The following is a 24,598-nucleotide window of genomic DNA, read 5'->3' as shown; positions in this document are numbered from 1 at the left end:
TTGCATTTTGGTCCTGGCTGCCCTCTCAGCAGCTTCACTGCATTGTGCTCCCCACCCCCACCCTGCCTCATGATTCCCATGGAAGGGACGGCACGTGACTCACTCCCTCAGTGCACTCATAGGCTTTTAGTTCTCATCAAGTTTATCTTGGTCCTGCTGCACAGGGATCCCTGCCGAATCTCCAGGCTGGGTTTGGGAGGCCACCGCGTGGTACTCAGGCAGCTGAGCCACAAGACAGGAAAAGACTCTTCTAGACTTTCTTTCCTGTTTGGTACTGAAGCTCAAATAACTATTTCTTAGAAATCTCAATCCCTAGTGATGGCTTGCCATGCCCAGTGTCTTTGTCAGACAAGACCCATGAAGGTCTGTCTCTTCTCCGTCACTTCAAGGCTGGTGTAGATTTTGGCTCTTTGTTCTAGTCCATCAGGGACCATTTGGTGGGTTTTTATTTTCCTGGTCACGTCTCTGCTTCCTGGATATCTGCAGAAGTAGGAGACAGGAATGACAGGAATGACGGTGGCTCCCTGAAGGCCCTCCACAGGCCTGGGGCAGGGTACGGCTTCAAGCGTGCCTGTGTTGCTCCCCTGCTCGAGTGTATTCCTACTTAGAGGAAGCAGCCCCCAGAGCGCTCAGCTGACCAGCAGGCAGGGGCTGTACTGGTAGGGAGTGTTGCCGGGCACCCTGGTGGTGGATGCAGGGTAGGCCACCATCGCCAGGGAGAGGCTGTGTGTGTGGGGGACTCTGATGGGGCCTCTTAGTTCCTGGCTTAGGGTGAGGGACCCCCAGCTCCTCTCTTCTCCAGGCCACATGCATGATCACAAACAATTTAATTTCTTCATTGCGCTTCCATGTAGATGGCAAGGCTAACAGGATTTGGTCAGAACTAACCTGCATGTCCATCCATCGAGCTGCCACCACCGGTAACACTGCATTGAGAAATTAACCAGGAGCGCCAGGGACATACGCCTGACTTCTTTCTTCTCCCTCCTGTTCCAAAGGTGGCGACTTACACATGACCCAGTTTTTCCGAGGTAACCTGGCTGGGCTAACAGTACGTTCTGGGAAACTCGCAGATAAGAAGGTGATTGACTGTCTGTATACCTGCAAAGAGGGGCTAGACCTACAGGTCCCTGAAGACGTCGGCAGAGGCGTGCAGGTAACACTGGGCGGCCACCTGGCCCACATTCATGGGCCCCTCAGGCACAATGGAGAGCCCAGTGGAACAGGCAGAACTCTGGGATGATGACGTTTGCACCTGAGTTGTTACCTGGAATTATACGAGCTTTTCAAGTCACTCGTTCAAATAAATCCAGGCTAATCCTCTGCCAGAGCAGCCAGGGCCTCAGCAGCAGCATCAGAGCCTCATTCCTCTTCTATCCCTTTGCTGTGATTTCAGATCCAAGTAAGCCCCAGCCAGTCGGCCTTGACCTTGGAAGGAGACGACATCTCGGAGCTGGATAAAGCTCTGCAGCATGTCTCCTACCTGAACTCACGGCAGTTCCCCACGCCAGGCATCCGCAGACTCAAAATCACCAGCACAGTCAAGTACGTCCTGATTTCTAGAAATGAGCTCACTTTCACTCAGTGACAATTGAGAGGAAATGTGTGCTTAGGTCGTAAGATGCCCTGGCCTCCCTTCTGTGAGGAAAGGCCAGCGCCACACTCCCACATGGTGGGGTGGGAGGTCTGCTGATGGCTGTGGTTTCTGGAGGGCCATCATTCTCTGTCCCCAAGGTAGTGGGGACCCATGCAGTCCCCCTCCACCAGCCTGAGGATTCCCAGGTGGCCTTCAGAGCCCTGACTGCCTCCTGTTTCTTGCTGGTAGGTGTTTTAATGAGGCGCCCTGCATTGCCATCCCCCCAGTCGAAGGCTACGTCATGGTTTTGCAGCCGGAAGAGCCCAGGATCAGCCTGAGTGGTGTCCACCGCTTTGCCCGAGCGGCTTCTGAGTTTGAGGGCTCAGAAGGGGTTTTCCTGTTCCCTGAGCTTCGAATCATCAGCACAATCACACGAGAAGTGGAGCCCGAGGGGGATGGCCCTGAGGACCCCACAGGTAGGCACAGGCAGCCTCCTCACCTTGCTGCTGTGCACATGCCCCCCGCTCTCCCTCTGGGGTTTGGGGGGCTCTGCCTGGGAGGGCTTCTGACTTGCCTGGTGTCATTGTGCTCTTTGGAAACCCACTCAGGCAGGGTCCTTTCCTCCTTCTCTGACTGATGTGCAGCTCTGAGATGTGTCTTTAGGCTCAGTCCCTAGGCGGACAGTGTTGCCGCTGTTGTTGCCCAGGCTTCATGAAGTACCTTCATTTGTTCTGTTTGTGTATTTATTTTGCGCTGGGATCAAACCCAGGACCGTATGTGTGCTAATAAGCACCCACTCTACCACTGAACCACACCCTCAGCAGCCCCCAGTTCTTAAAGGTGACTCTTCCTTACCTCTATTGCTGGTCCTTAAAAGGGGGTTGTGAGCTGGCTGTCCATCAGGGGGTGGCCAGCCTTGCTGGGCCCCACAGCTTGGTGACTTCTGGTTGGGCCATTTCTGCAGTTCAAGAGTCCCTGGTGTCTGAAGAGATCGTGCATGACCTGGACACCTGTGAGGTCACGGTGGAGGGAGAGGAACTGAACCCGGAGCAGGAGAGCCTGGAGGTGGACACAGCCCGCCTGCAGCAGAAGGGCATCGAAGTGAGCCGCTCTGACCTGGGCATGGTCTTCACAGGTGAGAGAGGTAGACTGTGAAAACCCTTGGCCACCTGGCTCCCACCATCTTCAAACACGAGGAGAGCCAGCACGGCAGCATACTGGCCCCCTCTGCACAGGAAGGGGACACACAGCACTAACTTACATGGGGCTAGCTAGCACATGCCCCTTAAATGCCCCGCATGATCTGCCTTTGTCTCCTAATTGGAAAGCCACAAATATGTGGCTGCTGACTCAGCAGCCCAGGTGCCGACTTTAGCCACTGGGGCCCTGGCTCTGGCCCCACCCAGTTTCCTAACTCGAGCCACCTGACACTCTTCTCAATGCTGACCCTGCAGGTGTGGACACCATGGCCAGCTATGAAGAGGTTTTGCACCTGCTGCGCTACCGGAACTGGCATACCAGGTCACTGCTCGACCGGAAGTTCAAGCTCATCTGCTCTGAGCTAAATGGCCGCTACCTCAGCAATGAATTTAAGGTGGAGGTGCGTATAGGGCTCCTACCCAGAAGAGACAGCTCTGATGGTGACGGAGGGCCCTGTGTCTTGGCCCTGATGTTGACAGATGCCAGTCCTTAGCACAGTCATGGCAGCGAGAGGCTCATCCCAGGAGCGGCAGCCTTCTCCAGCCTGGGCCTACTGGGTGGACCTGCACAGCCTGTCCTGATGGGTTGAGCTGGAGGCGCTGTGGTCGAGTCAAGCTGCTGCTCCCTTCCACCCGCTGCTGCAGCCTGAGTCAGAGCTGAGAAGCTCTGTGGGGAGGTGATGGAGAGCAAGTGGCAGAGAAGGTGCAGGGAGGGACGAGATTGCTGTGTCAGGTTTTGATGTGAGACATGAGGACACTCTTTTAGAAAGAGCAGCAGCCGGGGAACTAAAGCATCTTTGTAGCTGTGCCAGGTCACTCTAGGTCACTGGCTCTGTTGAGAGTGAATTCGGGTCCTTGGGCTGATGCAGGGACACACCCCAGGGCTGAGGCTTCCCTGGCTGGCAGCGTCACCCAGGCAGGGCAGTGTCCTGCTCTGAAGCCTTCAGTGGCCTCTGCTATGGCTTCCTCATGGCTCGAGGCCTCTGTGGTCTGGGGAAATGGACCCAGAGTTATTCCTGGCAAATGACCATCTTCACCAGGACCTCAGTGGCAGCAGTGGACCACTTCACACTGTTGATGAGGATTTTATTTGAGCCAAAGGATAACTGGTTAGAAAGGAAATACACAGTTACGATAGTGCCCTCTCCCATGGCCAGGCTTGAGGCTAAAGGAGGAACGTTGTCTACCAAGCACTTGCTGGGTGGCGAGGCCTGGAGGCTGGTCTGCTGCTTGGCTCTGTGGCTGGGCTATTTGATGGAGTGCACTGAACAGGAATCATTAGAGAAGTGCTGTTCTTGGACGTGGACATCAGGCTATCACAGTGGTCTCTAGGAGCTCGCTCTTTGTTTTTCCTGCTCATGGACGGGGCACTATTGGCTTCCAGCAGGGCCAGAGGTCACTCTAAGTAGCACTGCTCATACCAGCTGCCACCCCGTTTCTTCCCTTGGACACACTTGGGATGCCCCTCCCAGTGCTCCTTTCTCTCCATTGCAGGTGAATGTGATCCACACCGCCAACCCTGTGGAGCACGCCAGCCACATGGCCGCCCAGCCACAGTTTGTTCACCCAGAGCATCGGTCCTTTGTTGACCTGTCAGGCCACAACCTGGCCAATCCTCACCCATTTGCAGGTAGGATGCTGGAGGCACATGGGTGGAAACACTGAGTGTCACACAGGGCTCAAGTGGACACCCCTGCCCCACTTGGCTGTTCCCTGTCGCACTTGAGGAAATGAGAGCCCTCCCATAGCCACAGTGACCCGGGCAGAGCTATTTCCGGTGTTTCTGACTCCGGGGGTCAGGTGGAGTGTCCGACCTCAGAGAGCTGAGGAGGACGGTTGGGAAGGCCCTCCAGCTGGGTGACCTCTCTGAAGCCTTGTTTGTCCTTTCACTCCTTCGACAGTCGTCCCGAGCACCGCCACTGTGGTGATTGTGGTCTGCGTCAGCTTCCTGGTGTTCATGATCATCCTGGGGGTGTTTCGGATCCGGGCTGCACATCAGCGAACCATGCGGGACCAGGACACAGGGAAGGAGAATGAGATGGACTGGGATGACTCTGCCTTGACCATCACGGTGAACCCCATGGAGGTAGGAGCAGACCGGGCACCTCCATGTCTGTATGCCTGCGCCTCGCAACCGCACACCTCTGTGAGCTAGGGTCCTCATATCCAGAGGGGTAGGCTGAGGCTCGAGGGGCCTTCCTGAGGGTCATACCACCTAGTAAGTGTAAGTGCAGAGAGAGCTGGGGCTCCCTCCTGCTCTACCCAGAGACAGTTCTCCACCGAGGGACCCCAGTGCCCCATCTTGGAGCTCTGCATGCCTCGACTCTGTGGGGGAGAGGCCACTCTCAGCAATGCCCAGGCCTCTTTCTCTGGCCAGTCTCTCTCACTGGGGTGTCTCCCTTCTGCTACTGCTCCTGGAGGGTGGACTCTGGGGATTGGGCCATGAGCTAGACTCATGCCTCTCTCTTTGTAGACCTACGAGGACCAGCACAGCAGTGAGGAGGAGGAAGAGGAAGAGGAGGAGGAAGAGGAGAGCGAGGATGGAGAGGAGGAGGAAGACATCACCAGCGCTGAGTCGGAGAGCAGTGAGGAGGAGGAGGGTGGCCCTGGGGACGGCCAGAACGCCAACCGGCAGCAGCAGCTGGAGTGGGACGACTCCACGCTCAGCTACTGAATGCACCCCGGGCGCCTGTGTCCCTGCCTCAGAACACCTGCCACCCTCTCCCAGCCCGTGGGTCCTCGATGTACAAAGTCACTTTGGCCAGCAGGTCTGCAGACCCCCTGTTGCTGATCGTCCTTCCGTGCCCGTGCCCGGTGTGTAGGACTGTAGGCTCCCGCCCTCTGCCCATCCCCGCTGGATCGCTCTCCCCTAAGCCAGGAGCTGGCCCTTCCTCCCTGCCGCCTCCTGCCGGCACAGAGGCCACAGCACCACAGGCCCCTGCCAGCCGGCGAGACGCCCACCTCGCACCTCCAGAAGAGTTGCCGTGAAGGACTGTAGCTGACAGAGGTGAAACGCTCCTTCCCACCTGGAAATCATTTTTTCTTTTTAAAAAAAAGTTTTTATTTTTTCCAAACCTAGTGCATGTATAAAATGGCAGAATGGGTTAATATGTAGATGATCAACTGACTTTTTAATATTTTGTAAATAAATTGGGATTCTCTGTGTCCTTTGTGCTAGTGTAGTCCAGGACTGGGACGTAAAGTGGAGGGACCCTGGCTCCTGTTCCCTCCCCCTCAGGAAACCAGGATGGGGAGGCCTGCCCACTCTGGCCAGGGCCTGGGGCTGTAGGCTGTGGCTTGCTGCTTGGGCCCAGGTCAGGGGTTTGTGTTTGAAGTGTGGAAATAGCCAGGTCTTTTCTTTGGGATTCTGCCCACTTCTAGCATGGTGCTGGGGGTGGGAACTGTGGGGTCCCCGGCCTCTTGTGCATTCCCCAGGACCAGCAGCTTCCTTGGCGTCACCCGGGCCCATGTGCAGCTGTAACTGATGCTTCATAACTGCGCATTGCCGGCTGGGGAAGCTCTGTGCGTCATGGACACTGATGGCCATGGTGCAGATCATTGGACCACTTGGTTTGGAGACAGCAGCGGTTCCCTGAGGGATCTGCACTCAGAATGGAGGAAGGGAAACCCTGAGGCTTCAAGACAGACTCTAGAAAGTTCCAAAAGTCTGCATCTACCCCACCCCAGCCCCTGGATGCCGCTGTGTCGGGGTCAGACGCTCACTCCAGGAGCCAGGGGTCCTGCTGCTCTGCTCTGGGCAAGGCGAAGGCCAGCAAGCAGTTTGGTCTGGAGCCACACAGCACTTTGCTCTTGTGTACATGTCAGATGCCAGACTGTAAGCCTGGGGTCGTTCTGCTTGCTATCTGTGTCCTCACTGCTAGTTTTAAGGACACTGATGGCTGGGCTGTTGTGTGGCCGCCCTTCCACGTCCAGTCCCTGTAGCTGCTCTGTTTAGACAACGGTAGATGCTAACACAGAGAGGGACATCCTCATACAGTCTGTAGCGCTGCGGTGTCCCCTCCCAGATGTGTATATTGATGCTAGGTCAGAAAGTGTATACACTACAATAAAGTTCTGGTTCTAACTCCAGCCCGAGTGGGGTCTGTTTTCTGCCTCGTTTTCACTCTGTGTTCCCTTGTTTCTTTCTGAGCCGAGAATGTAAGAACATAAAAAGGCTTTTATTTCTTTCAACTTGCCTTTATCTCATGACAAACAGTTACACAGACTCAGCCCACAACAGTGATATTGAACTTGCCTTTCCCATACAGAAACATGAAATGACTTAAAAAAATAGAAAATATTCTCACCAGGCACACAGACCATACACCCAGAAACTGCTGAGGGTGTGCAAGGCCTGCAGCCCACTCCACGGAGCACCCAGACTCGATTCAATAAATAACACAACACACGGACGTACGCGCGGTTTTTCCTATTGCAAAGAAGGCGGTGGCCTGATTAATTTCAGCATTTAGTTGGGAACAAAAGTGTGACCCGCTACCTACTGCAGATGAGGCAGGTACTCTGGTGGCACAACAGCTATTCAAAATGGGGAGAGCTGGCACCTGGAATCCCTTTTAGGCTGTGCACCTGGGCTGCTGAGGGGCAGCCGCTGCTGGCTCTGCTGAGTCTTGGGAGGCTTCTGAGAGATCAGCAGTGAGCCCAGCAGGTCCTGAGTGGGCTGCTCATGCATCAGCATTACCAGGGCTTTTTTATCTTAAAAAAAGGTTTTTGTTTGCAGTGCTGAGGATTAAACCCAGGGTCTCATGCATGCTAAGCACATGCTCTACCATCGGGCTCCGTCCCCAGCCCACTGTGGGTTTCTAAAAGCCCAAGTCCTAGTCTGGTGTGGTGGTGCACGCCTGTAATCCAGTGGCTCGGGAGGCTGAGACAGGAGGATCATGAGTTCAAAGCCAGCCTCAGCAATGGTAAGGCGCTGAGCAACTCAGTGAGACCCTGTCTCTAAATAAACTACAAAATAGGGTGTGGATGTAGCTCAGTGACAGAGTGCCCCAGAGTTCCATCCCCAGTACCAAAAACAAAAAACAACAACAACAACAAAAAACCCAAACTAAAAGCCTTAGCCCTGGCTGCCTCACCAGATTGGGCTTCAGAAAGCTGGGGCAGGCCCAGGAACCTGCAGTAGGGACAGCTGCACTTGTCCAGCCCTTGGGAAGCCTAAACCTGGACCATTTCAAACGAAGTGCCCTCAGAGAGAAAGACCCCACCCTGCCCAGCCAGCGATGGCTCCCAGCAGGTTCTCAAAGGCGAGCCCTGGGGGACATCAACCTGCCCAAGCAGGCAGCCTGTTCACCATCACTGCACGACTCCGCTCTGACCTTTCACCCTGACCAGGATGAGCTCTGCCAAGCTCACGTTTTTGTCCTGGACTTGGGGCAAGGCAGGCTCCTCCCCAGCCGTGGAGGTTCAGTAAACAGTTTGGCTATGATTTTCTTACCCGCAGAGAAAAAAGGTGGGGCATCCTGTACCCGAGGGTCACTTCAGCAGTGAAGAGCAAGCATCCCTGAGTCTAGAGTGTACCCTGGCTTCTTTGGGAGCTGCCTGGGACTTGGTCAATGGAGGACACGCAGGGTGGGCCACACAGGTGGCCGAAGGATAGCTGGGGATTGAGGTGTCCTGTCTGGACAAGAGGCCAAGGCGGGGAGCCTGGGAAGAAGGCTCCCCCAAGAGGAGGTCAGTCTTTGCTGGGAAGATCCACCCGCTGGAAGACTTGGGGTGCCAGTCCTCGGACGAGAGCAAGGTACAACCTCAAGGTGCCCAGCTCACAGTGCTCTGACTAGGGACCCGGGACAGTGTCCCTCCTCAGCACAAGGATGCATGTCCACTTATGGCTGTTTGGTTCCTTAAACATTTCGAGTCATAAATAAATAACCAGTGTAAACAAAAGGCAATTGTGTGGCTCTTCCCCGTGAGGTGCAGTTCAGGTGTGTCCCCTTCTAGGACGGTGTGCCGGCGTGTGGCACCTGGGAGGTGGCTGCTATTGCCGGTTGTCCTTGGACACGTTGTGTGCCAGCCAGTTCACTTTGGTCTTCCAGCTCTCCCTCAGAGCTTCGTTGAACTTCACCCGGAAGTGCTTGAGCGCTTCCTCCTCCGTCTTGCCCAGCGCCAGAGAGTCCTGGGACAGAATTGTCATGGCAGGGTCAACACTCAGGGATCCTGTCCCTGCAGTACCTGCAGCCCCTCCTGCCTCCCTGTACCTTTGCCCCCTCAGAGTATTTGAAATTCCATCCTTTTTTAAAAAATATTTTTTAGTTATAGTTGGACACGATAGCTTTATTTGCATTTATTTATTCATTTTTTTGTGGTGCTGAGGATCGTGCCCAGTGCCTTGCTAGGCGAGCGCTCTACTGCTGAGCCCCAGCCCCAGCCCCTTGAAATTCCCTCCTTAAAGAACTGCACGCAGGGGATTAGGAGCGAGCCACCCATATCTCCCTCTTTGGTCCCAGACCCACACAGAGCCCCTGGCCCAAAGGTGTCTTGGCCCTGAGGCCCCAGATGGCCAGGCGGCCTCACCTTGACCGCGAGAAGGCCGGGGCAGCTTTCCGGAACGCCCTACAGTGTGCAGCCAGCCTTCACCCCCGCCCACCCTGCCTCACCAACGAAGGCACAGGAAGGAAAAGCGTCTTGTAAACCTAGAAGGAACCTGCAACTGGGCAAGACTAGGCCCGGCGGCAGCTCATCGCTCTGCCACTTCCCACTAGGCTGTTCTGCTGTGTCCCGGACGGCTTGTAGGTGGACTTCCCAGGTCCCTGAACTGCTTGGGCAGGACTTGGGAGGTGCACAGTGACCCTGTCCTCCTGCCTGGTGTGGCCCTGGGCTGGCATACCTTCAAATACTGGATGTCTTTGGAGCAGCTGAGCTCAGGCAGGCCTGCTGCCCGCATCAGAGCAAAGAGGTGGAGGAAGAGGAGCCCGTGGCGCCGCAGGATGGTATAGGCCCGCTCACAGTAGCCCCGGAACCTGCAGGGGAGGAGGCAGCAGGTGAGGCCTGGGTCCTCCCAGCCACGCCCAGCCCAATGCCAGCAGCTGGTCTGCATCTAACAGCAATTGCCCCTGAGTGTCTGCCTTTGGTCATGGATGTACCCAGTTCCTCTAACTAATGTCCCTGCCCAGGCCTCCTACACCACCCATGGGCCTCCTACACCACCCACGGACCTCCTCCCTGCACTGCCCAAGAGGGTGCTCTGGGGTTGGGGGTACACCTGACAATAAGGCAGCATCCCCAGGGTGGAGACCAGAAGTTAGGCTGAGGGCCGAGTTCCTGTCCCTGCCGCCTGGCTGGGAACTGTCCCCTCACCTTTCAAACTTCTCACTGTTACTAGTCTTGCCCTGCTGAATCACGTGGACAAAGTCGTAGGTGAGGATGAACGGGACTCGCTCACGGTTGATTCCAAACTTGGTCTTGAAATTCCCCAGAAAGTGGCCAAAGTCAATGTGGAAGAGCTGAGGGGAGGGAAGGGCACAGAGCGAATAGGTGTCACAAAGCCAGGCTCTGGGAACAGGAAGCCAGGAGGGCTTGGGGCACTCTTCTGGGAGCCATGTGCAGGGCAGAGGGACCAGTGGGCTGGGCTAGCCTGGAGGACAGGCCTAGCCAGGTGCCCACAGTGCCCCTTACCTGCCCACTCTCACGGATCATGATGTTGTCACTGTGCCGATCGCCGATGCCCAACACGTAGGTGGCCACACAGTAGCCGGCACAGGAGAGAGTGAACTCCTCAATGGCTCGATCTAGGGCCTCTCTGGGTAGGGAAGATTGAAAATGATGATCACACCGTGGAGTGGCTCCTTCTGATGCCCTCCCCTTGAGTCTGGCCTTGTGACTTGCTTTAATCAACAGAACACAGAAGACATTATTCCAGAGCATAGGTCACCTGCCCAGCTTGAAGTCGCTCCCTCCTCCCACACACTCCCATGCAAAGGAGCCGAGGTTGATGTGTTAAATGAGGAGAGGCCACAGGAAGGGGCACAACTGACAGCCAGGTCCCTAGGCATGTGACTGGGGTCTTGGGAGATTCTCTGGGCTCAGGCAAAGCCCTGGAAGCCAGCACCAGCCATTTCAAACCCGAGCTGAACCACTCAGCAGAACCCACTCAAGCTGCAGATTTGTGACTGACCACACACGGTGGTTGTTTTAAGGCCCAAAGCTTTGAATAGCAGCCGCAGAGCAATCAAAAACGGACACGGAGGATAGTGACCTTCCCCCACCCCAGCCCAGATGTGGGCCAGGCCTCAGCTGAGCCGAGCAGCCACGGAGACTGCCACGGGCCTTCCCTCACCTCTCAGAAAGCAGCAAGCCTCCACCCGGGGCCTGAGACCTACCCAGGGTTCTTGGACTTGAGCCAGTTGAGCAGGGCGTCCTTGTTGAAGGCGGCCGTGGCGGCCATGTTGCTCTTGTTCAGCTGGATGTTGGCAATGGTGTCCGAGTGCAGCACCACCTCGATGAGCCCCGTGCGGTCACCAGTGGGAAGGCAGCCGTAGGGGGTCATCCTAGCGTGTGAGAGGGGAGACGGGCAGACACTGTGCTCAAGGGCAGTCTCTGCTGCTGCTGGACCCCACAAACTGCAGGGGACGCAGCCGCTCAAGTTCCCGAGGAGAAGGAGGGAGGCGTGGGGCCCTGGGGAAGGTGCCTGGGGGACACAGCACTGACACCCGAGATGCAGAGCGCACCTTGGCCGGGCTCATGTTTGCTCTGAAGAGAATGAGCCAGAGGGCTTGGAAGAAGTTGCCGCTGCTCCCCAAGCAAGGGCAGGAAACGGGAGCTGAGCACGGGGAACGGCCTCACCCCCTCCTCCAGCTGCTCTACCCCTCCCTGCTCTGTTTTGTTCTTTTCTTTCTTTCTTTTTTTTTTTTTTTGTATTAGGGCCTAAACTCAGGGGTGCTCTGTCACTGAGCCACATCCCAGCCCTATTTTGTATTTTATTTAGAGACGGGGTCTCACTGAGTGGCTCAGCGCCTTGCCATTGCTGAGGCTGGCTTTGAACTCGCAATCCTCCTGCCTCAGCCCCCCGAGGTGCTGGGATTACAGGCCTGAGCCACCCTGCCCAGCTCCCTGCTCTTCTGAGAGCAGCCCCTCTCCCGGCTGACACGGTGGTGATGGTTTAGACCAGGGACCCCTCCAGAGGCACAGGCTGTGAGGCCTGTTACAGGCCCAAACAGGTGACTGTCAGAGGCCCCCACCTTAGGTCCAGGCCCTCCTGCTTCCACAGGACGTCCATGAGCTGGATCATCTGCAGAGTCAGCATGTCCTGGCGGAGGTCTGCAGGGGCCAGGAGGAAGGGCGGGAGTTCCTGGTGGGCTATCCACCCCTGCAATGCTCAGAGTCCCAGAGCTCTGTCTTCTCAGGGTACCCCCTAGGACCCTCCCGCAGGGTGGTACAGGCCTGGGTGGGCAGGCCAAGGCCTCAGCATGTCCCCTGCCCAGCCTGGCTCACCATCCCCATTCTTAAAGATGATGCCCACGCTGCCAGCGCTGCCCGCCTCCTCGCTGCTGTACATGATCCACAAAGGTTTCATCTTGGAGTCCATAAAGGTGCACTGCTCCACACTGCCAGCAGAGGGAGATGTTGGCCTCGGCAGGCTGGGGGTCCAGGCGGGGAAAGGGGACTTGGGGGGCTGGCTTCGCATGGGGCTGGGCTTGGGGCTCACCAGACTTCGGCCAGAAGTGTGCTGGGGTCCAGTGGGGACTGCAGGTGTGAGAGGGCCTCCAGGTAGGTCTCCTGGCGCATGCACAAGTGCATGAGCTCCTTGGTTTGGGGCTTGGTGGTCTTCTGAGAGCTCACCTTCACAAAGTCATTCAGTGCCTTCAGCTTACTGAGTGCTTCCCCCTGGTGGGCAGAATGGAATAGCAGCAGTGCGCATGAGCCCGAGCCAGAACCAGGAGGGTGATGGGGTGATCGTGAAGGGGCCAGGGCTGGCCCTGCCTGGAACGGGAGCCCATCTGGGGCTCTGGCGCTCTGAGCCTCACCTGCTTCATCAGCACCTTCATGTGGTGGGTGCTGCCCCTACAGTAGGCCTCCATGATGAGGCCAAAGCGCAAGGCCACTGACGGCACGTGCATCTCAGAGCTGGAGGGACAAGATAGGATTGAGCGTGGCCAGGAGGGACACATAGCCCCTCCCCCACCCAGGAAACATGAGGTCAGGAGGACACTCATCCAGAGGACCCTCATCCCCTAGGTTCCCAAGGAGCCAGAGGGGCGCATCCAGCTACCGGAGATGCCAGAAGAGGAAGTGGCCGATCTTGCGGTTGGCCAGGGCCCGGTCCAGCAAGAATTTGGTCAGCTCGCAGTCCAGGTAGGACTCATACTTGAGGACCTGCACCAGCTGCAGCAGGTACTGGAAAAGCTCGTCGTCCCTGCAGGGGAGGAAGGCGGGTTGGGTCTGTGGCTCCGAAACTCAGGACCGAGGTCTGCCGTGGGCAGGTGGCCGGAAAGGAGGGGAGGTCAGCCTTGGCTGGAGCAGGACCAGGCTCCTCCCCACCCAGGACCCACTTCCAGGTTGCCAGGGTGAGCTGTCTCGGTGAGGAGCAGGCAGCCCGAGGGCCTCAGTGCCCGGCTGGGACTCACGTCAGTTTCCGCAGGGACTTGATGGCGAAGGAGCCCACGTGGCAGTCGGGGAAGCTGAAGTCCAGCAGCTCCAGGGCACTCAGGACGGGCAGCTCAGGCCAGGAGCACAGCAGGTAGAGCATCTGGAGGGCGCTTTGCGGTCAGGGGTGGGCGGCCCGCTGCCATCGCTCTACCCCCAGCTCTGCCCCCGTGCCCCTCTCCGCCCACCTGGGCCACATCCTCGTGCTTGTTCCACTTGGTGACGAGCAGCAGGCGGGCCAGCGCCTCCGGGAAGCGCTCCTGCACTTCATGGCGCATCTTCCACACCAGGTCCTTCTCGTGCTCGTATAGCTCCCCCGACCCCCGCCGCTCCAGGATTTCCCGCAGCTGCAGCTGCTAAGGGGCGCAGGCAGGGTGAGGCCTCCAGCCCAGCCCCTGGCTCCAGGCCCCGCCAGGACCCCAGCTCACCTCCTCCTCAGTGGCACGCCCACGCTCCCCGTGACGCCCCAGCTCCAGGATCTGCAACAAGTGGCCCTGCTGTGAGCTCCCAGGCCTGGGACGGCCCTGGCAGGGCTCCAGGCAGGGCGTCCGTGCCTCGGCACTGCTGCCGACCACTCTTGCTGGTGGGAACCCTCCTGCACACCGCAGGGCGTTCAGCAGCATCCCTGGCCTCGGCCTGTCACATGCCAGGAGCACCTCTCCCATTGGCTGTGACATCAAAGTGTCATCAGACATCCCCAATGTCCCCTGGTGGGCCAAATAGCTCCTGGAAGCCCCCAAATCAGCATGATGACCCAGCTCCCAGGAGTGGGCCAAGCCTGGGGCGGCCAGGGCCCCCCTCTGAGGAGCTCCAGGAAAGCTCCTGGTCAGCCCTCAGCTTCCAGGAAGGGCCTCACTGACCTTCTCCAGGGCAGGGTAGTACACAGGGTGGGGGGCCACCTCGGGCAGGCAGATGACCAGGGTGGCAGCACTCTCTGTGTTGGGATTGCTGCGCACGCTGCCCGTGGGGTTCAGCAGCTCTCCTTTCTCATCTGGAGGCAGGGACAGACGTAGTTGTAGGGGAACCAGTTCTGGGACCCTCACCCTCTGAAAGCCTCTCCCTGCTGGGCCTGGGCCCACCTGGGACAGAGGGCCACATGTAGAGGCAGCGCTCCCCAGTCTTGAGCTGGTCCTTGTAGTCGAACAGCATGAGGTTGGCCCAGGCGATGGGGCAGTCCTGGGGAAGGAGACCACGGGTCAGCGCCAGCCGTGCACAGAGCTCCTCTTGCTCGTCGGCAGAATGGAACCAGCCTCCAGGCCCAGCAGGAGAGAAGACCCAGACCCCATCAAAGGTCTCCCAGCTAAACCCCTTCCCTGCTGCCTACATCACACGCAGCTTCCAGAGAAACCGAGTCAGTCACACTAGTCCCAGAGCTGGCCCAGGTGGTGGGGCAAGTCGCATCCTGGGCCTAGTGACTTGGGGCCCAGTCACACCCCTTCCCCAGGCAACCACGGACTCAGGTCTCTCTGTCCCCCTGAGAACACTGTTGGTCCTTCCACCCAGGGAGCTGCCTCCAGGACCCCCAAGGGCCACAGGGCTGGGCCAGATATTTCAAGTCGGGTTGTCATAACTGTCGCTCAGGCAAGGCAGGGAGCCAGACTAGGATGGGCAGGGAGGCGGGGGTCCCCAGGCCCTCCCAGGACCCCTGTCCCCCGGTGCCTGCCCATGGAGCTGGGTGGCAAGAGGCCCCAGCAAGGGGCTGCACCGGGTGTCTGAGGCCTGGGTCCCCCCAGCCAGCTGACCCACCGCCTTCTTGGACTTCTTCTTGGTGGAGCGCGCCTTCTTGGCCTTCTCCACCACCGCGTAGAGCGCAAAGCAGAGCCGGGCCATGCGCGGCAGGTCGCAGACGTTGATGTCGAACTCCAGGCGCTGCCTCCACACGGGCTCCGAGCACACGCTCACCTCCGAGCTGGACACCGTCTTGCACAGCATCTCGTTGCCGTGGAAGAGCCCGGCCTGCACCACCAGCTGGGGAAGGGGTACAGGGCACGGGTGAGGGGGCGAGGCCCCGCCCCGTCTAAGTCCCAATCCTCTCCTTGAAGGTCTCCATTTACACAGGGGTCCAAACCTACTTCCTGCCTGGAGGGTGGTCAGCAGAGTGAAGGCCGCAGCTCAGAGAGACAGTGGCCATGGGGCAAGCCAGGCTCAGCGCCCCGGCTCCGTGGGCCCACTCGGGGCCTCAGTTTCCCTCCAGGGCGCAAGAGTTCCAGGGTTCTGACACCCTCCTGCTCCCTTCCTGGCCCAGCATCTTCTGAGCCCCAGGTGGCTCGTAAGACTGCCTGACCAGTTAGTTCCCCATGCACCTGCTCCAGCTCCACCCCACCAGCCCATCCCAAGAGCCCCTCCCACCCAGTCCTCCATGACTCCCGCAGACACACAGCCCTCCCACCTGGTAAAATCATGCCCACAAAAAGTGACCCAGGCAAGACACCCTACACTCTGTGGACCTAGGCCGGCATCGCCTCCCAGAGGTGGGACAATAAATCCACCTCTGCAGGTGGCTCTGAGGGCAGGGGAGCTGTGAAAGTGCTTTGAAGAGACCACAGGGCATCGTCCCCCAAGCCCACAGGGGCTCAGCACCCCCAGGCTCTGGGCACCCCTGGGTGGGTACCCCTGGAAGGACCTCAGCCCAGCTCCTCCAGTGCCACACACCTCTCCACCTGGGCACCCTACTTCCCTGGGCTGAGCCTGATTCCACAACCTCCACCAAAGTCAAATACCCAGAAGTTGCTTGGCCCAGGTTTCCACGAATCGAATCAGCCTCCCTGGCCTGCTGGCCTGCTCCCCTCCCCTCTTCCTGTTTTGAAGCGGTTCACAGTGACTCCAGGCAGGGATGTTGGGTAATGTGGTCAGGTGGCTTTCGTGTGACACCCTCCCACTCTTCTTCCTCTGCTGCCCCTCCAGGCCACAGCCACCTTGTTTGTGCAAAAAAACACCCACTCCCTCACCTGGTCCCCGAGCCCCTACCTTCATCCGCTCATCAGCATTGACTTTGCTGCCCTGGATCAGGTCGATGCAGAAAGGCTGCTCCAGTGACCACAGGGACACAGAGGAGGGCTAGAGAGGAGAGGAGAGGCTTGAATCCCAGCTCACTCCCATGGCTGCTGAAAGGCTGTGGCCACGTAGCGGGAGGGGGAGAGGGTGGAGGTTTGCAGCAAGGCTCAGACACTTGTCCCCAACACCATCCTTTACCAGAAAATCTGCCACGCAGGTGCTCAGGGCCCCGCCTCCCGAGAGCTGCAGAGAAGAAGGCAGCCCAGGAGCCCAGCAGCTCAGACAGGACCCCACCCTGGGTGTCAGCTCAAGGCGCCAAGGACTGGACTATCCAAAGTCCCCTAGATCTACACCGGGTCCGGGTGCTGCCCAAGAAGCTCTAGGGTTGGCCAACAGCTGGGAGGAAGAGACAGAGGGGAAGGAAGAGGAAGACGCCATCTCACCTTCTTCACGGGAATGGGGGGAGGTTTGGTGCGTGGTTTCTGGACCTGGGGGGCGGGGTTGCTCTGCTCGTCGCGCATGGCAAGGATGGAGGAGGAGTGCACCATGGTCAGGTGGGGGGTCAGTCCGCTGTGCATGCAGCTGCAGATGTACTGGGACAGGGACACAGGGTGAGCTGCCAACGGGTGGCATGCCCATTCCCTGGACCCTCTCTCCCTCCCCCTACGTGGCCACAGCCTCTCAGCAGCCATGGGGGTGAGCTGGGATTCAAGCCCTGCTCCTCTCCTCTCTAGCCCTGTCTGAGCTGCTGGGCTCCCGGACAAGTCTCCCACTCCCACCCTGGCCCCGTCTAGGGCGTTAGGGAGCCCCGAGGGCAGAGGGCTCCTTGCAGGCCTCACCTGGAACTGGCAGAGCGGGTAGCTGCCGTAGAGGTACTCGTGCCGCCCGTTCACCTGCAGCGTGTAGTCCTCGGGCTGCTCCACCAGGAGCCGCCGGAACACGGTGGCCTTCTTGCGGAGGGCACAGGCCATCAGTGCTAGGGGCATGTCCTTGGTGGACACCTGGAAGGTGAAGCTCTCCTGGCGGGAGGAGGGAGGGTTGGCGTGCTGCTCTCGGGTCCTGGGCTTCTGGGGTAGATGGGCAAGGCCGCCTGTCTGCCCTTATTGGGTGTCCCCAGGTGTGAGCCCCACAGGGGGAGGGCCTGGGTGTTCACTGATGAAGGCACAGCCGACACCCAGGAAATACTTGTCCAGTGAATTCAGGGACTAACGGCCGGCCGCTCCATTTGGTCGACTGGCCTTGCAAGCTTGCCTGGTGGGCTGCTCAGCTGCACCCCTGGCCTGCCTGGCAAATGCCATCTGATGCAGGTCAGAGGAGAGGAACTGGGGGCCGGGGGCCTGGGGCCTGGGGAGTTTCACAGTGGAGGGTCCTCATGGGCACAGCAGCCCCGCTGCTGCGGTGGGGCCAGCCTCCCTAGGACTCCAGAGCCACGGGCTCACCTCGCTGCCCTCGAACTTGACATTGACCAGCAGGGCCCGGCTGGGGAGTCGCGAGGCGTTGCCGGCCCCCAGGCTCCTGGCGGAGGGCTCCAGCTGCAGGGGAAAGCTGTACTGCAGCCAGGCCTCCCAGCCCAGCTGCTGCCGGCGCGCCGCCGCCTCCTCGCAGAACTGGCGCATCCTGGCGCGGAAGTCATTCACCTCGGGGTCGCGCAGGGAGTCGAACTCGTGGAGGCCTGAGGGCAGGAGCGGCTCAGCGCGGGGGCAGTGGGGCCGGCCTGAGGGGCCCGCGGCCGCGCAGGTGTGCCCTACCTTTCCCGATGAGGAGGCTGATCTGCGAGTTGATGAGCTTCTTCACTCGGTCGCCCTCGCGGGCCACCAGGCGCAGCACGGGCAGGAAGGGCTGGACGTCGCAGAGCCGCCGCTGCTCGTCCTCCAGCTCCTGCTGCTCGGCCGTCTGGTTGACGCAGGTGAACACGTAGGCCTCGGGGTCGCTGAGCATGTGGAAGAGCGGCTCATACTGGGCACGGTGCCACAGCACCTGGGGGGACAGTCGAGGTCAGCACCCAGCCATGGCGGCTGATGGGAGGCTCAGGGCCCTCCCTAGACTACCCACGGGACCTTTGGGGGCTCAGCAACCTGCTTTTCAAATGTTGGAAACTAATTCAGAAAAGCGCAACACAACCCAGGGACCAAAACTTGAAACTCTCCCAGGGCAGTGCTGGTGAGGCCGCCAGTGTGCGCCCTTGGGTGAGGCAGGCTTGAAGGGGGCGTCACCACCCCAGCCCAGCACAGCCGGGGACACAGGGAAGAGCCCACCACCACCACGGTGTGGAACTGCTCATGGTGATCTGTCATGCAACAGAGGGCACAGGCCGTGACACAGCCCAGGAGACCTGTACAGAGGGGTCCACGAAGGTCAATTCTTGAAACTTCACGTTGTCGGACAGAAATGTAATTCCAGCCCATTCCATAAAAACAACCATCATGAACATATTGATGAACATAGACCAGGACTTGGCACACTCCAGTGTTCAGGGCTATCCAGTGGGCCGCCTGGTTACTGGCACACAGCCATGCCCACCGCACACACATTACCTAGGGCTGCTTTCACCCCACCAAGGCGATGGTGGCCTTGAGCAGTGACAGAGTTGAGCCACTGTGACAGATAACATAGAGCCTGCCAGCCTCAAATCAATAAAAATATGAAGACATCAAAACCACACCGAAGTGAGAGGTGGGACCCCAGGGACAGGTGTGACATCTGTCACTGCAGCGTTCAAACTTTAATCACACTGTGTGTAGTTCTGGAAGCTGAAAAAATGAACTTTATAATGATATTAATAGAAGTTTATAACATGAACAATATGCTACTGTGCTCCCTCTGAAAAAAAGACATGAAAGTTCATGATCAGAATTTTCACATGTACAACAACACGAAAGACAGAAGAGAGGAAATGGCTGAAGTATTGCCTATGATTGTTGTCCATGGCTGGGTCCCAGGTAGGTCTCTTCCTTCTTATTTTCCAAAATTTTAATGTGTCATTTTTTATTATTATCATCATTATTTTGGTACTGGGGATTCAACCCAGGGACACTTAACCACTGAGCCACATCCCCAGCCCTTTTTTTGTATTTTATTTAGAGACAGGGTTGCACTTAGTTTTTTAGGACCTTGCTAAATTGCTGAGGCTGGCTTTGAACTTGCGCTCATCCTGTCTCAGCCTCCTGAGCCACTGGGATTACAGACGTGCAGCACCGCACCTGGCTACTTTTGAGGTAGAAAAAGGAAGGAAGAAAGAAAGAGAAATCTTCCAAGAAGTTAAAAAAAAATAAAATAAAATAAATAAAATCCCTCAAGTATAGTTCATTGCATCTATCATTATTTTTTTTTTCCTGCTCTCAATGATGGCTTTTAAAATTTCTGAAATAGGTTCTTGCCTTCTGGCAGTCCAAGGCATGACCCATTAAATCTGAGTTTGTAAGTGGCACAAACCCTTTGAAAGTCACAGGTCAGTATCGACCAAACAGCATCCATATACCCAATGCTTTGACTCAGTAATTCATCCTGAAACTTACTCAATGACCTTTCCAAGGCTGATGAGCACTACCGCGGCAACAGTCTAAAGGCAAAGCCCTGCAAGGCTCTCAAGTGGCCATGGGCAGACTGTGGTCACTCAGGTGACAGGATAACCTGGGTCAAACTTTTGAAATTCCCTCCAGCCCTGGAGGCTTCTCGGGGACCTAGGCTAGTAGCTGGCCCTGTAGGAACTAGGGAGGGAGCTGTTGCAGGAAAGCTGATTCAGATGGAAGTGGAGTTTAACCACATGTTTTTAAAAATTTCTCGGACGCTATATCTTTCAAACTTTGCCTCTGAGGATCCCAAGTCTGAGAATGACACCTCTGTCCGTCTTTCTGAGCTCCTGGCGGTACCTGCTTGATGGTGCTGAGGTTGGCATTGCGGGACACAGGGAAGTTCAGGTAGACCCCTGTGGGCAGCAGGAAGTCGACCACCACACTCTGGTTCTCCTCCTTGGTCCAGAATTCCATGGGGCAGTCGACCCCAGGGGGCATTCTGCTTTGTCACTTCTCTGTGGCCAGGTGACCTGAAGGGGAAGAAAGGCAGCGTGAGCCACCCCAGGTGCACAGGGCAGTCCTTGGAGAACAGTGTCCGGGCCTTGGGTGGCGGGAGGCTCAGGACTGAGTGCTTTCCTGTGGGCTCAGAGCTCCCCTCCCTCAGGACCCCACCTGTGACTTCTACCGTCCCAGGTCACTGAGCTGAGCTGCCTCTCACCCCGGGGACACATCTGCCTTCCTCACAGCCGGCCAACAGCCCCAGACCAAATAATTTTCCCTCAGGAATTTACCCATCTGGGAGACCCTATGGTGGCCACCAACTTGCAGGGACAGGACAAGGCAGCGTGGCTGAGTGGACACCTCAGGACTTGAGAAAGGCTGAAGCCTGCGGTTCATAGAAACTTTGTGTGTGTGCCGGGAAATGAGCCCGGGGCACTCCACCACTGAGCGGCACCCCCAGTCCTTTTAATCGTTTTCATTTTTTTTTTTATTTTGAGAGGGGGGTCTTACCAAGTTGCTGAGGCTGGCCTTGAACTTGTGATCCTCCTGCCTCAGCCCCTGCAGTAGCTGGGATTGCAGGCATGGGCCACCATACCCAAAGTTCTTTGAAATTTTCTAACCAAAGACCAAATGGGTTACAAACAGCTCTGGCCATCTAATGATGTGGTGAAATATCTGGATCATACTAAGGCCCTCACCTTACCTCCCATGCACTTAAATAACAAAACACGACGACAAACTGGGTCTTTCATACCCCTTCCTTCCCATACCTCCAGCTTCCCCCTCCAGGTCACCACCACCTGGAATCTGTTTATAACCTCCATGGGGGTTTTTATACTTTTATTATGCTAATATGTATCCACAAAGAATTCCTGACATTTTTTTTTGTATGCCTTAAAACTTCAGGGAATAGCGAATCTTCTGTATCCTGCTTTGGTCACTCAACTTTGTTCCCTAGATACAATCACGTGGCTGGATACTTGCAGCTGAGCTAGGTGTTTAACTGTGTAAAGCGAGCACTATGTGTTTACCCTAGTCTGGTTGATGAACCTGAAGGTTTGTTTCTATTTTCCTTGGTTATTAGAAACAAGGCAACAAGGAGTAACCTGCACTGTGGTCCTAGGAGAAGAGAGCAGAGATGAACCCCATCCAAAAGAAGTATGGGACCCCCGTACCTGATGTCAAAGTTAACAGTAGCCACATTTAAAAGGGAAACAACAGGTAAAATTAAGTTCAGAATGCATTTAATTTAACCCAATCAATGCGTCCAAAAGATTGTCATTTTGACAAGAAATCAACACGGAAAAAAATTACTAAAGCTATTCCATGTATTTTTAAAAATTTTTTTTAAGTTGGTGTATAATTTATACTTCGTTCATTGCCATTTCTTTTTCTTTTTTCTTGTTTTTGTCATTTCAGTTTTAGATTTTCATCAGAAATAACTGGTCTTGGGCTGGGGGTTTAGCTCAGTGGGTAGAGTGCTTGCCTCCCATGCACAAGGCCCTGGATGGGTCTCCAGCCCCACAGAAAAAAAAAGAGAGAAGAAATACCTGATGTTGGACGGGGTGTAGCGCAGGGGCAGAGCCCTTGCTAGTATGTTCCATCCCCAGCACAGCCACACAAACAGCAAAGAAATACTTTATCCACTGATAAATTTCACACTATTTTCAGGTAAAAAGTAGGTTCATAGATCCAGGTTGTTCTAAACTCTTAAAACTTTTCCAGGAAATGAATAATATAGCAATTTATAAATTTTGATTAATGGAAATTAAATAAAAAAAATTGGGGGGGGGAGTTTGGTGCAATTCTAGGGATGGAACCCAGGTCCTTGTGCATACGAGACAAGAGCCCTACCACTGAGCTGCGTCCCAACCAAATGGAACCTTTCAAAGCTCATTCCTCAACCACACTATGTACATTTCCCGTGCCCGAGAGTGGTACGGGGCCAGACCTCTGAGCTGCATCGCTCACAGAGCGAACACCCCGGGTTGTCCTCAAGGGGGTCCTGCCCATCACCAGCTTGTGCTTGATCTCCAGATGTCCCTCAGCACTTGCTACTGCCAACTTACTGGGTTTTGCCAATCTGATGGGTATGAAATGGACTTACGTTGCTTAAATTGCTTTTCCCTGATCATTCGCAAAAGGTTTAGCTTCGGCAGAGAGCCTGCTGGTGACCGTGGCCTGTGTTCTGTGGGTTACTTATCTTTTTCTTGTTAGTTTATAAAATCCCTTTATATGTTCTACATTCCATTTCCTTGTGGATTAAATAAGTTGGACATGTCTTCTTCCTACTCTGAGTCATCTTTTCTCCTTGTTTATGGTCTCTTTTTAAAAAAAAAAATATTTATTTTTAGGTGTAGATGGACACAACACAATGCCTTTATTTTTATGGGGTGCTGAGGATGGAACCTGGGTCCTGCCCGTGCTAAGCAAGCGCTCTACTGCTGAGCCACAATCCCAGCCCCAATATGGTATCTTTTTGATGAATGAAATGCAATCAATGCAATTAAATATATCAGTCTCTATATGTTTTATGATTTTTATTTTTTAAAAAAGACTTCTGAGCTAGGGGAGGTAGCTCAGTGGTAGAGATACTTGGCATGCAGAAGACCCTGGGTTCTATCCCCAGCACCACACACAAAAAAGGAAGGAACAATTCAATCAAACTTCCCTGCCTACTTAAGGTCACAATCTCCTGTATTTAAATGACTTTTGAAACTAGTTGAAAGAGCTGGGCACAGTGGCACATGCCTGTAATCCCAGTGGCTAGGGAGGCTGAAGCAGGAGGATTGTGAGTTCAAAATCAGCCTCAGCAAGGCCCTGAAGCAACTCAGTGAGACCCGGTCTCTAAATAAAATATAAAAACGGGCTGGGGATGTGGCTCAGTGGTTAAGACCCTGGATTGAATCCCCAGTTCCCCTACCTCCTCCCCAAAAAAAGTAGTTGAAAGGATGTTCGGGTTTTTTGTTTTGAAAGAGGGCTTCGTTATGTTACCCAAGCTGGGCTTGAACTTGTGATCCTCCTGCCTCAGCCTCCTCAGAAGCCAGGATGACAAGCTCGTGCCGCCGTGTCCAGCCATGGACATGTTTACTTTAAGAGGGCTGTTCCCTGGGTGGCAGTGCCTCCCTCGCTGGATGCAGAAGTGGCTCTGAGCAGTGGGACCTGTGCCTTGTCCTCCCAGGCCACCACTGCTGGCAGCCACTTCCTTCGATTGTGAAACCACATCCTACTTGGGGTTCCTCTTTCTGAGAATGGCCAGGCCGAAGCCTTCCTTTTTCACTCAAAACCTGGGGGATGATCAGGAATCCTGCAGAATCTATCTACGAGGCTAAAGGTACTTTGCCAAGTGGGGGGCGTCAGGGGTACATTTGTCACCTAAGCTGGTGAGGCCAAGATGAGCGTAGGAGGCACGAGCTCCCAGGAGACAAAGGCCTGGGTTCTGAGAAAACGCACCCCGTTCTCCTGCCCTCAGCCTCTGGAAGCCGTCAGCCTCACCTCCCCAGCTGGGGGCAGAGCAGAGATTCCACAGAAAGCGGTGAAAGACCCCCAAGGGTGAGCACAGGACATCACCCAATGCCGGCGAGTGACCAGGAGACACGACAGGAGAAAGCCAGACCCTTCCCTCTCTCTGGGCCCAGCACCCAGATCACATCAGCCAACGAGCCCCAGCCCTCGGCTCTGGACAAAGCCCAGACCCGTCACTCTCCATTGTGAAGGCACAGAGACGCCAGCAAATCCAGGGACTTCCGAACTGCCCACGAACGCCAACGGCAGGACCTACTGAAGCTGAACACGGAGGCCCGGGACCAGTGCGTCCACCCCTCAACAGAAACGCGCCAGAGACACGCGAGAGTGATCACGCCGTCACTGCTCACGACAGCCCCGACCTGGAAACCTCTCCAGCCCACATCAGCAGAAGCGGGGAGAAATGAACCCTGGCTGTGCTTTCCCAGTGGAGTATTACATAGCGGTGAGGGTGAATAACCTGTAAATACACACCTACGTCACAAGGTAAAGAATCTCACAGGCAGGAGACCGAGCCAAAAGGAGGCCCAGGAACCAAAACCAGGTGCTTGAGATGTCAACCACAGGGAGAACGACCCAGGCAGAACCGCTGGTCCATGTTGGCAGCGGAGTTACCTCAGCGAGCAAGAGGGCCCGAGGGGCTGCTGGGTGCTGGGGACTTTTCACATGTGCCACACACCCTTGGTCCACGT

At 56.3% G+C, this 24,598-nt stretch overlaps 2 protein-coding genes across 9 annotated transcripts in view; one reads left to right on the top strand and one right to left on the bottom strand.

Annotated features, from left to right (window-relative positions):
- Positions 1–6,864, top strand: part of Clstn1 (calsyntenin 1) — a 63,811-nt gene extending 56,947 nt beyond the window's left edge. For all 4 annotated transcript variants that reach the window (XM_078025235.1, XM_078025234.1, XM_078025232.1 and 1 more), the window contains 8 exons: positions 999–1,156; positions 1,397–1,545; positions 1,826–2,052; positions 2,541–2,711; positions 3,031–3,176; positions 4,270–4,405; positions 4,677–4,861; positions 5,249–6,864. In XM_078025235.1, coding sequence (XP_077881361.1) covers positions 999–1,156; positions 1,397–1,545; positions 1,826–2,052; positions 2,541–2,711; positions 3,031–3,176; positions 4,270–4,405; positions 4,677–4,861; positions 5,249–5,449 — 1,373 coding nt within the window. In that variant the 3' untranslated portion in view covers positions 5,450–6,864. The remainder of the gene's footprint in view (positions 1–998; positions 1,157–1,396; positions 1,546–1,825; positions 2,053–2,540; positions 2,712–3,030; positions 3,177–4,269; positions 4,406–4,676; positions 4,862–5,248) is intronic.
- Positions 6,865–6,934: 70 nt separating this feature from the next.
- The window catches only part of Pik3cd (phosphatidylinositol-4,5-bisphosphate 3-kinase catalytic subunit delta), a 43,998-nt gene continuing 26,334 nt past the window's right edge, over positions 6,935–24,598 (bottom strand). For 4 of the 5 annotated variants that reach the window (XM_005334753.5, XM_040287894.2, XM_078025230.1 and 1 more), the window contains 22 exons: positions 20,238–20,410; positions 18,117–18,345; positions 17,808–18,040; positions 17,208–17,387; positions 16,812–16,961; positions 16,342–16,431; positions 15,121–15,342; positions 14,454–14,550; positions 14,235–14,365; positions 13,803–13,853; positions 13,563–13,730; positions 13,356–13,477; positions 13,001–13,144; positions 12,756–12,855; positions 12,437–12,615; positions 12,223–12,335; positions 11,970–12,048; positions 11,112–11,279; positions 10,408–10,531; positions 10,090–10,235; positions 9,620–9,752; positions 6,935–8,908 (listed from right to left, as the gene is read on the bottom strand). In XM_005334753.5, coding sequence (XP_005334810.2) covers positions 8,771–8,908; positions 9,620–9,752; positions 10,090–10,235; positions 10,408–10,531; positions 11,112–11,279; positions 11,970–12,048; positions 12,223–12,335; positions 12,437–12,615; positions 12,756–12,855; positions 13,001–13,144; positions 13,356–13,477; positions 13,563–13,730; positions 13,803–13,853; positions 14,235–14,365; positions 14,454–14,550; positions 15,121–15,342; positions 16,342–16,431; positions 16,812–16,961; positions 17,208–17,387; positions 17,808–18,040; positions 18,117–18,345; positions 20,238–20,378 — 3,138 coding nt within the window. In that variant the 5' untranslated portion in view covers positions 20,379–20,410 and the 3' untranslated portion in view covers positions 6,935–8,770. The remainder of the gene's footprint in view (positions 8,909–9,619; positions 9,753–10,089; positions 10,236–10,407; positions 10,532–11,111; positions 11,280–11,969; positions 12,049–12,222; positions 12,336–12,436; positions 12,616–12,755; positions 12,856–13,000; positions 13,145–13,355; positions 13,478–13,562; positions 13,731–13,802; positions 13,854–14,234; positions 14,366–14,453; positions 14,551–15,120; positions 15,343–16,341; positions 16,432–16,811; positions 16,962–17,207; positions 17,388–17,807; positions 18,041–18,116; positions 18,346–20,237; positions 20,411–24,598) is intronic. The other variant, XM_040287895.2, reaches the window with a different exon arrangement.

The sequence above is a fragment of the Ictidomys tridecemlineatus genome, chromosome 11 (assembly GCF_052094955.1).
Source record: "Ictidomys tridecemlineatus isolate mIctTri1 chromosome 11, mIctTri1.hap1, whole genome shotgun sequence".
Taxonomy (NCBI): domain Eukaryota; kingdom Metazoa; phylum Chordata; class Mammalia; order Rodentia; family Sciuridae; genus Ictidomys; species Ictidomys tridecemlineatus.
Note: the sequence above shows the minus strand (reverse complement) of the source record. Positions and strands in the feature narration are given on the sequence as shown.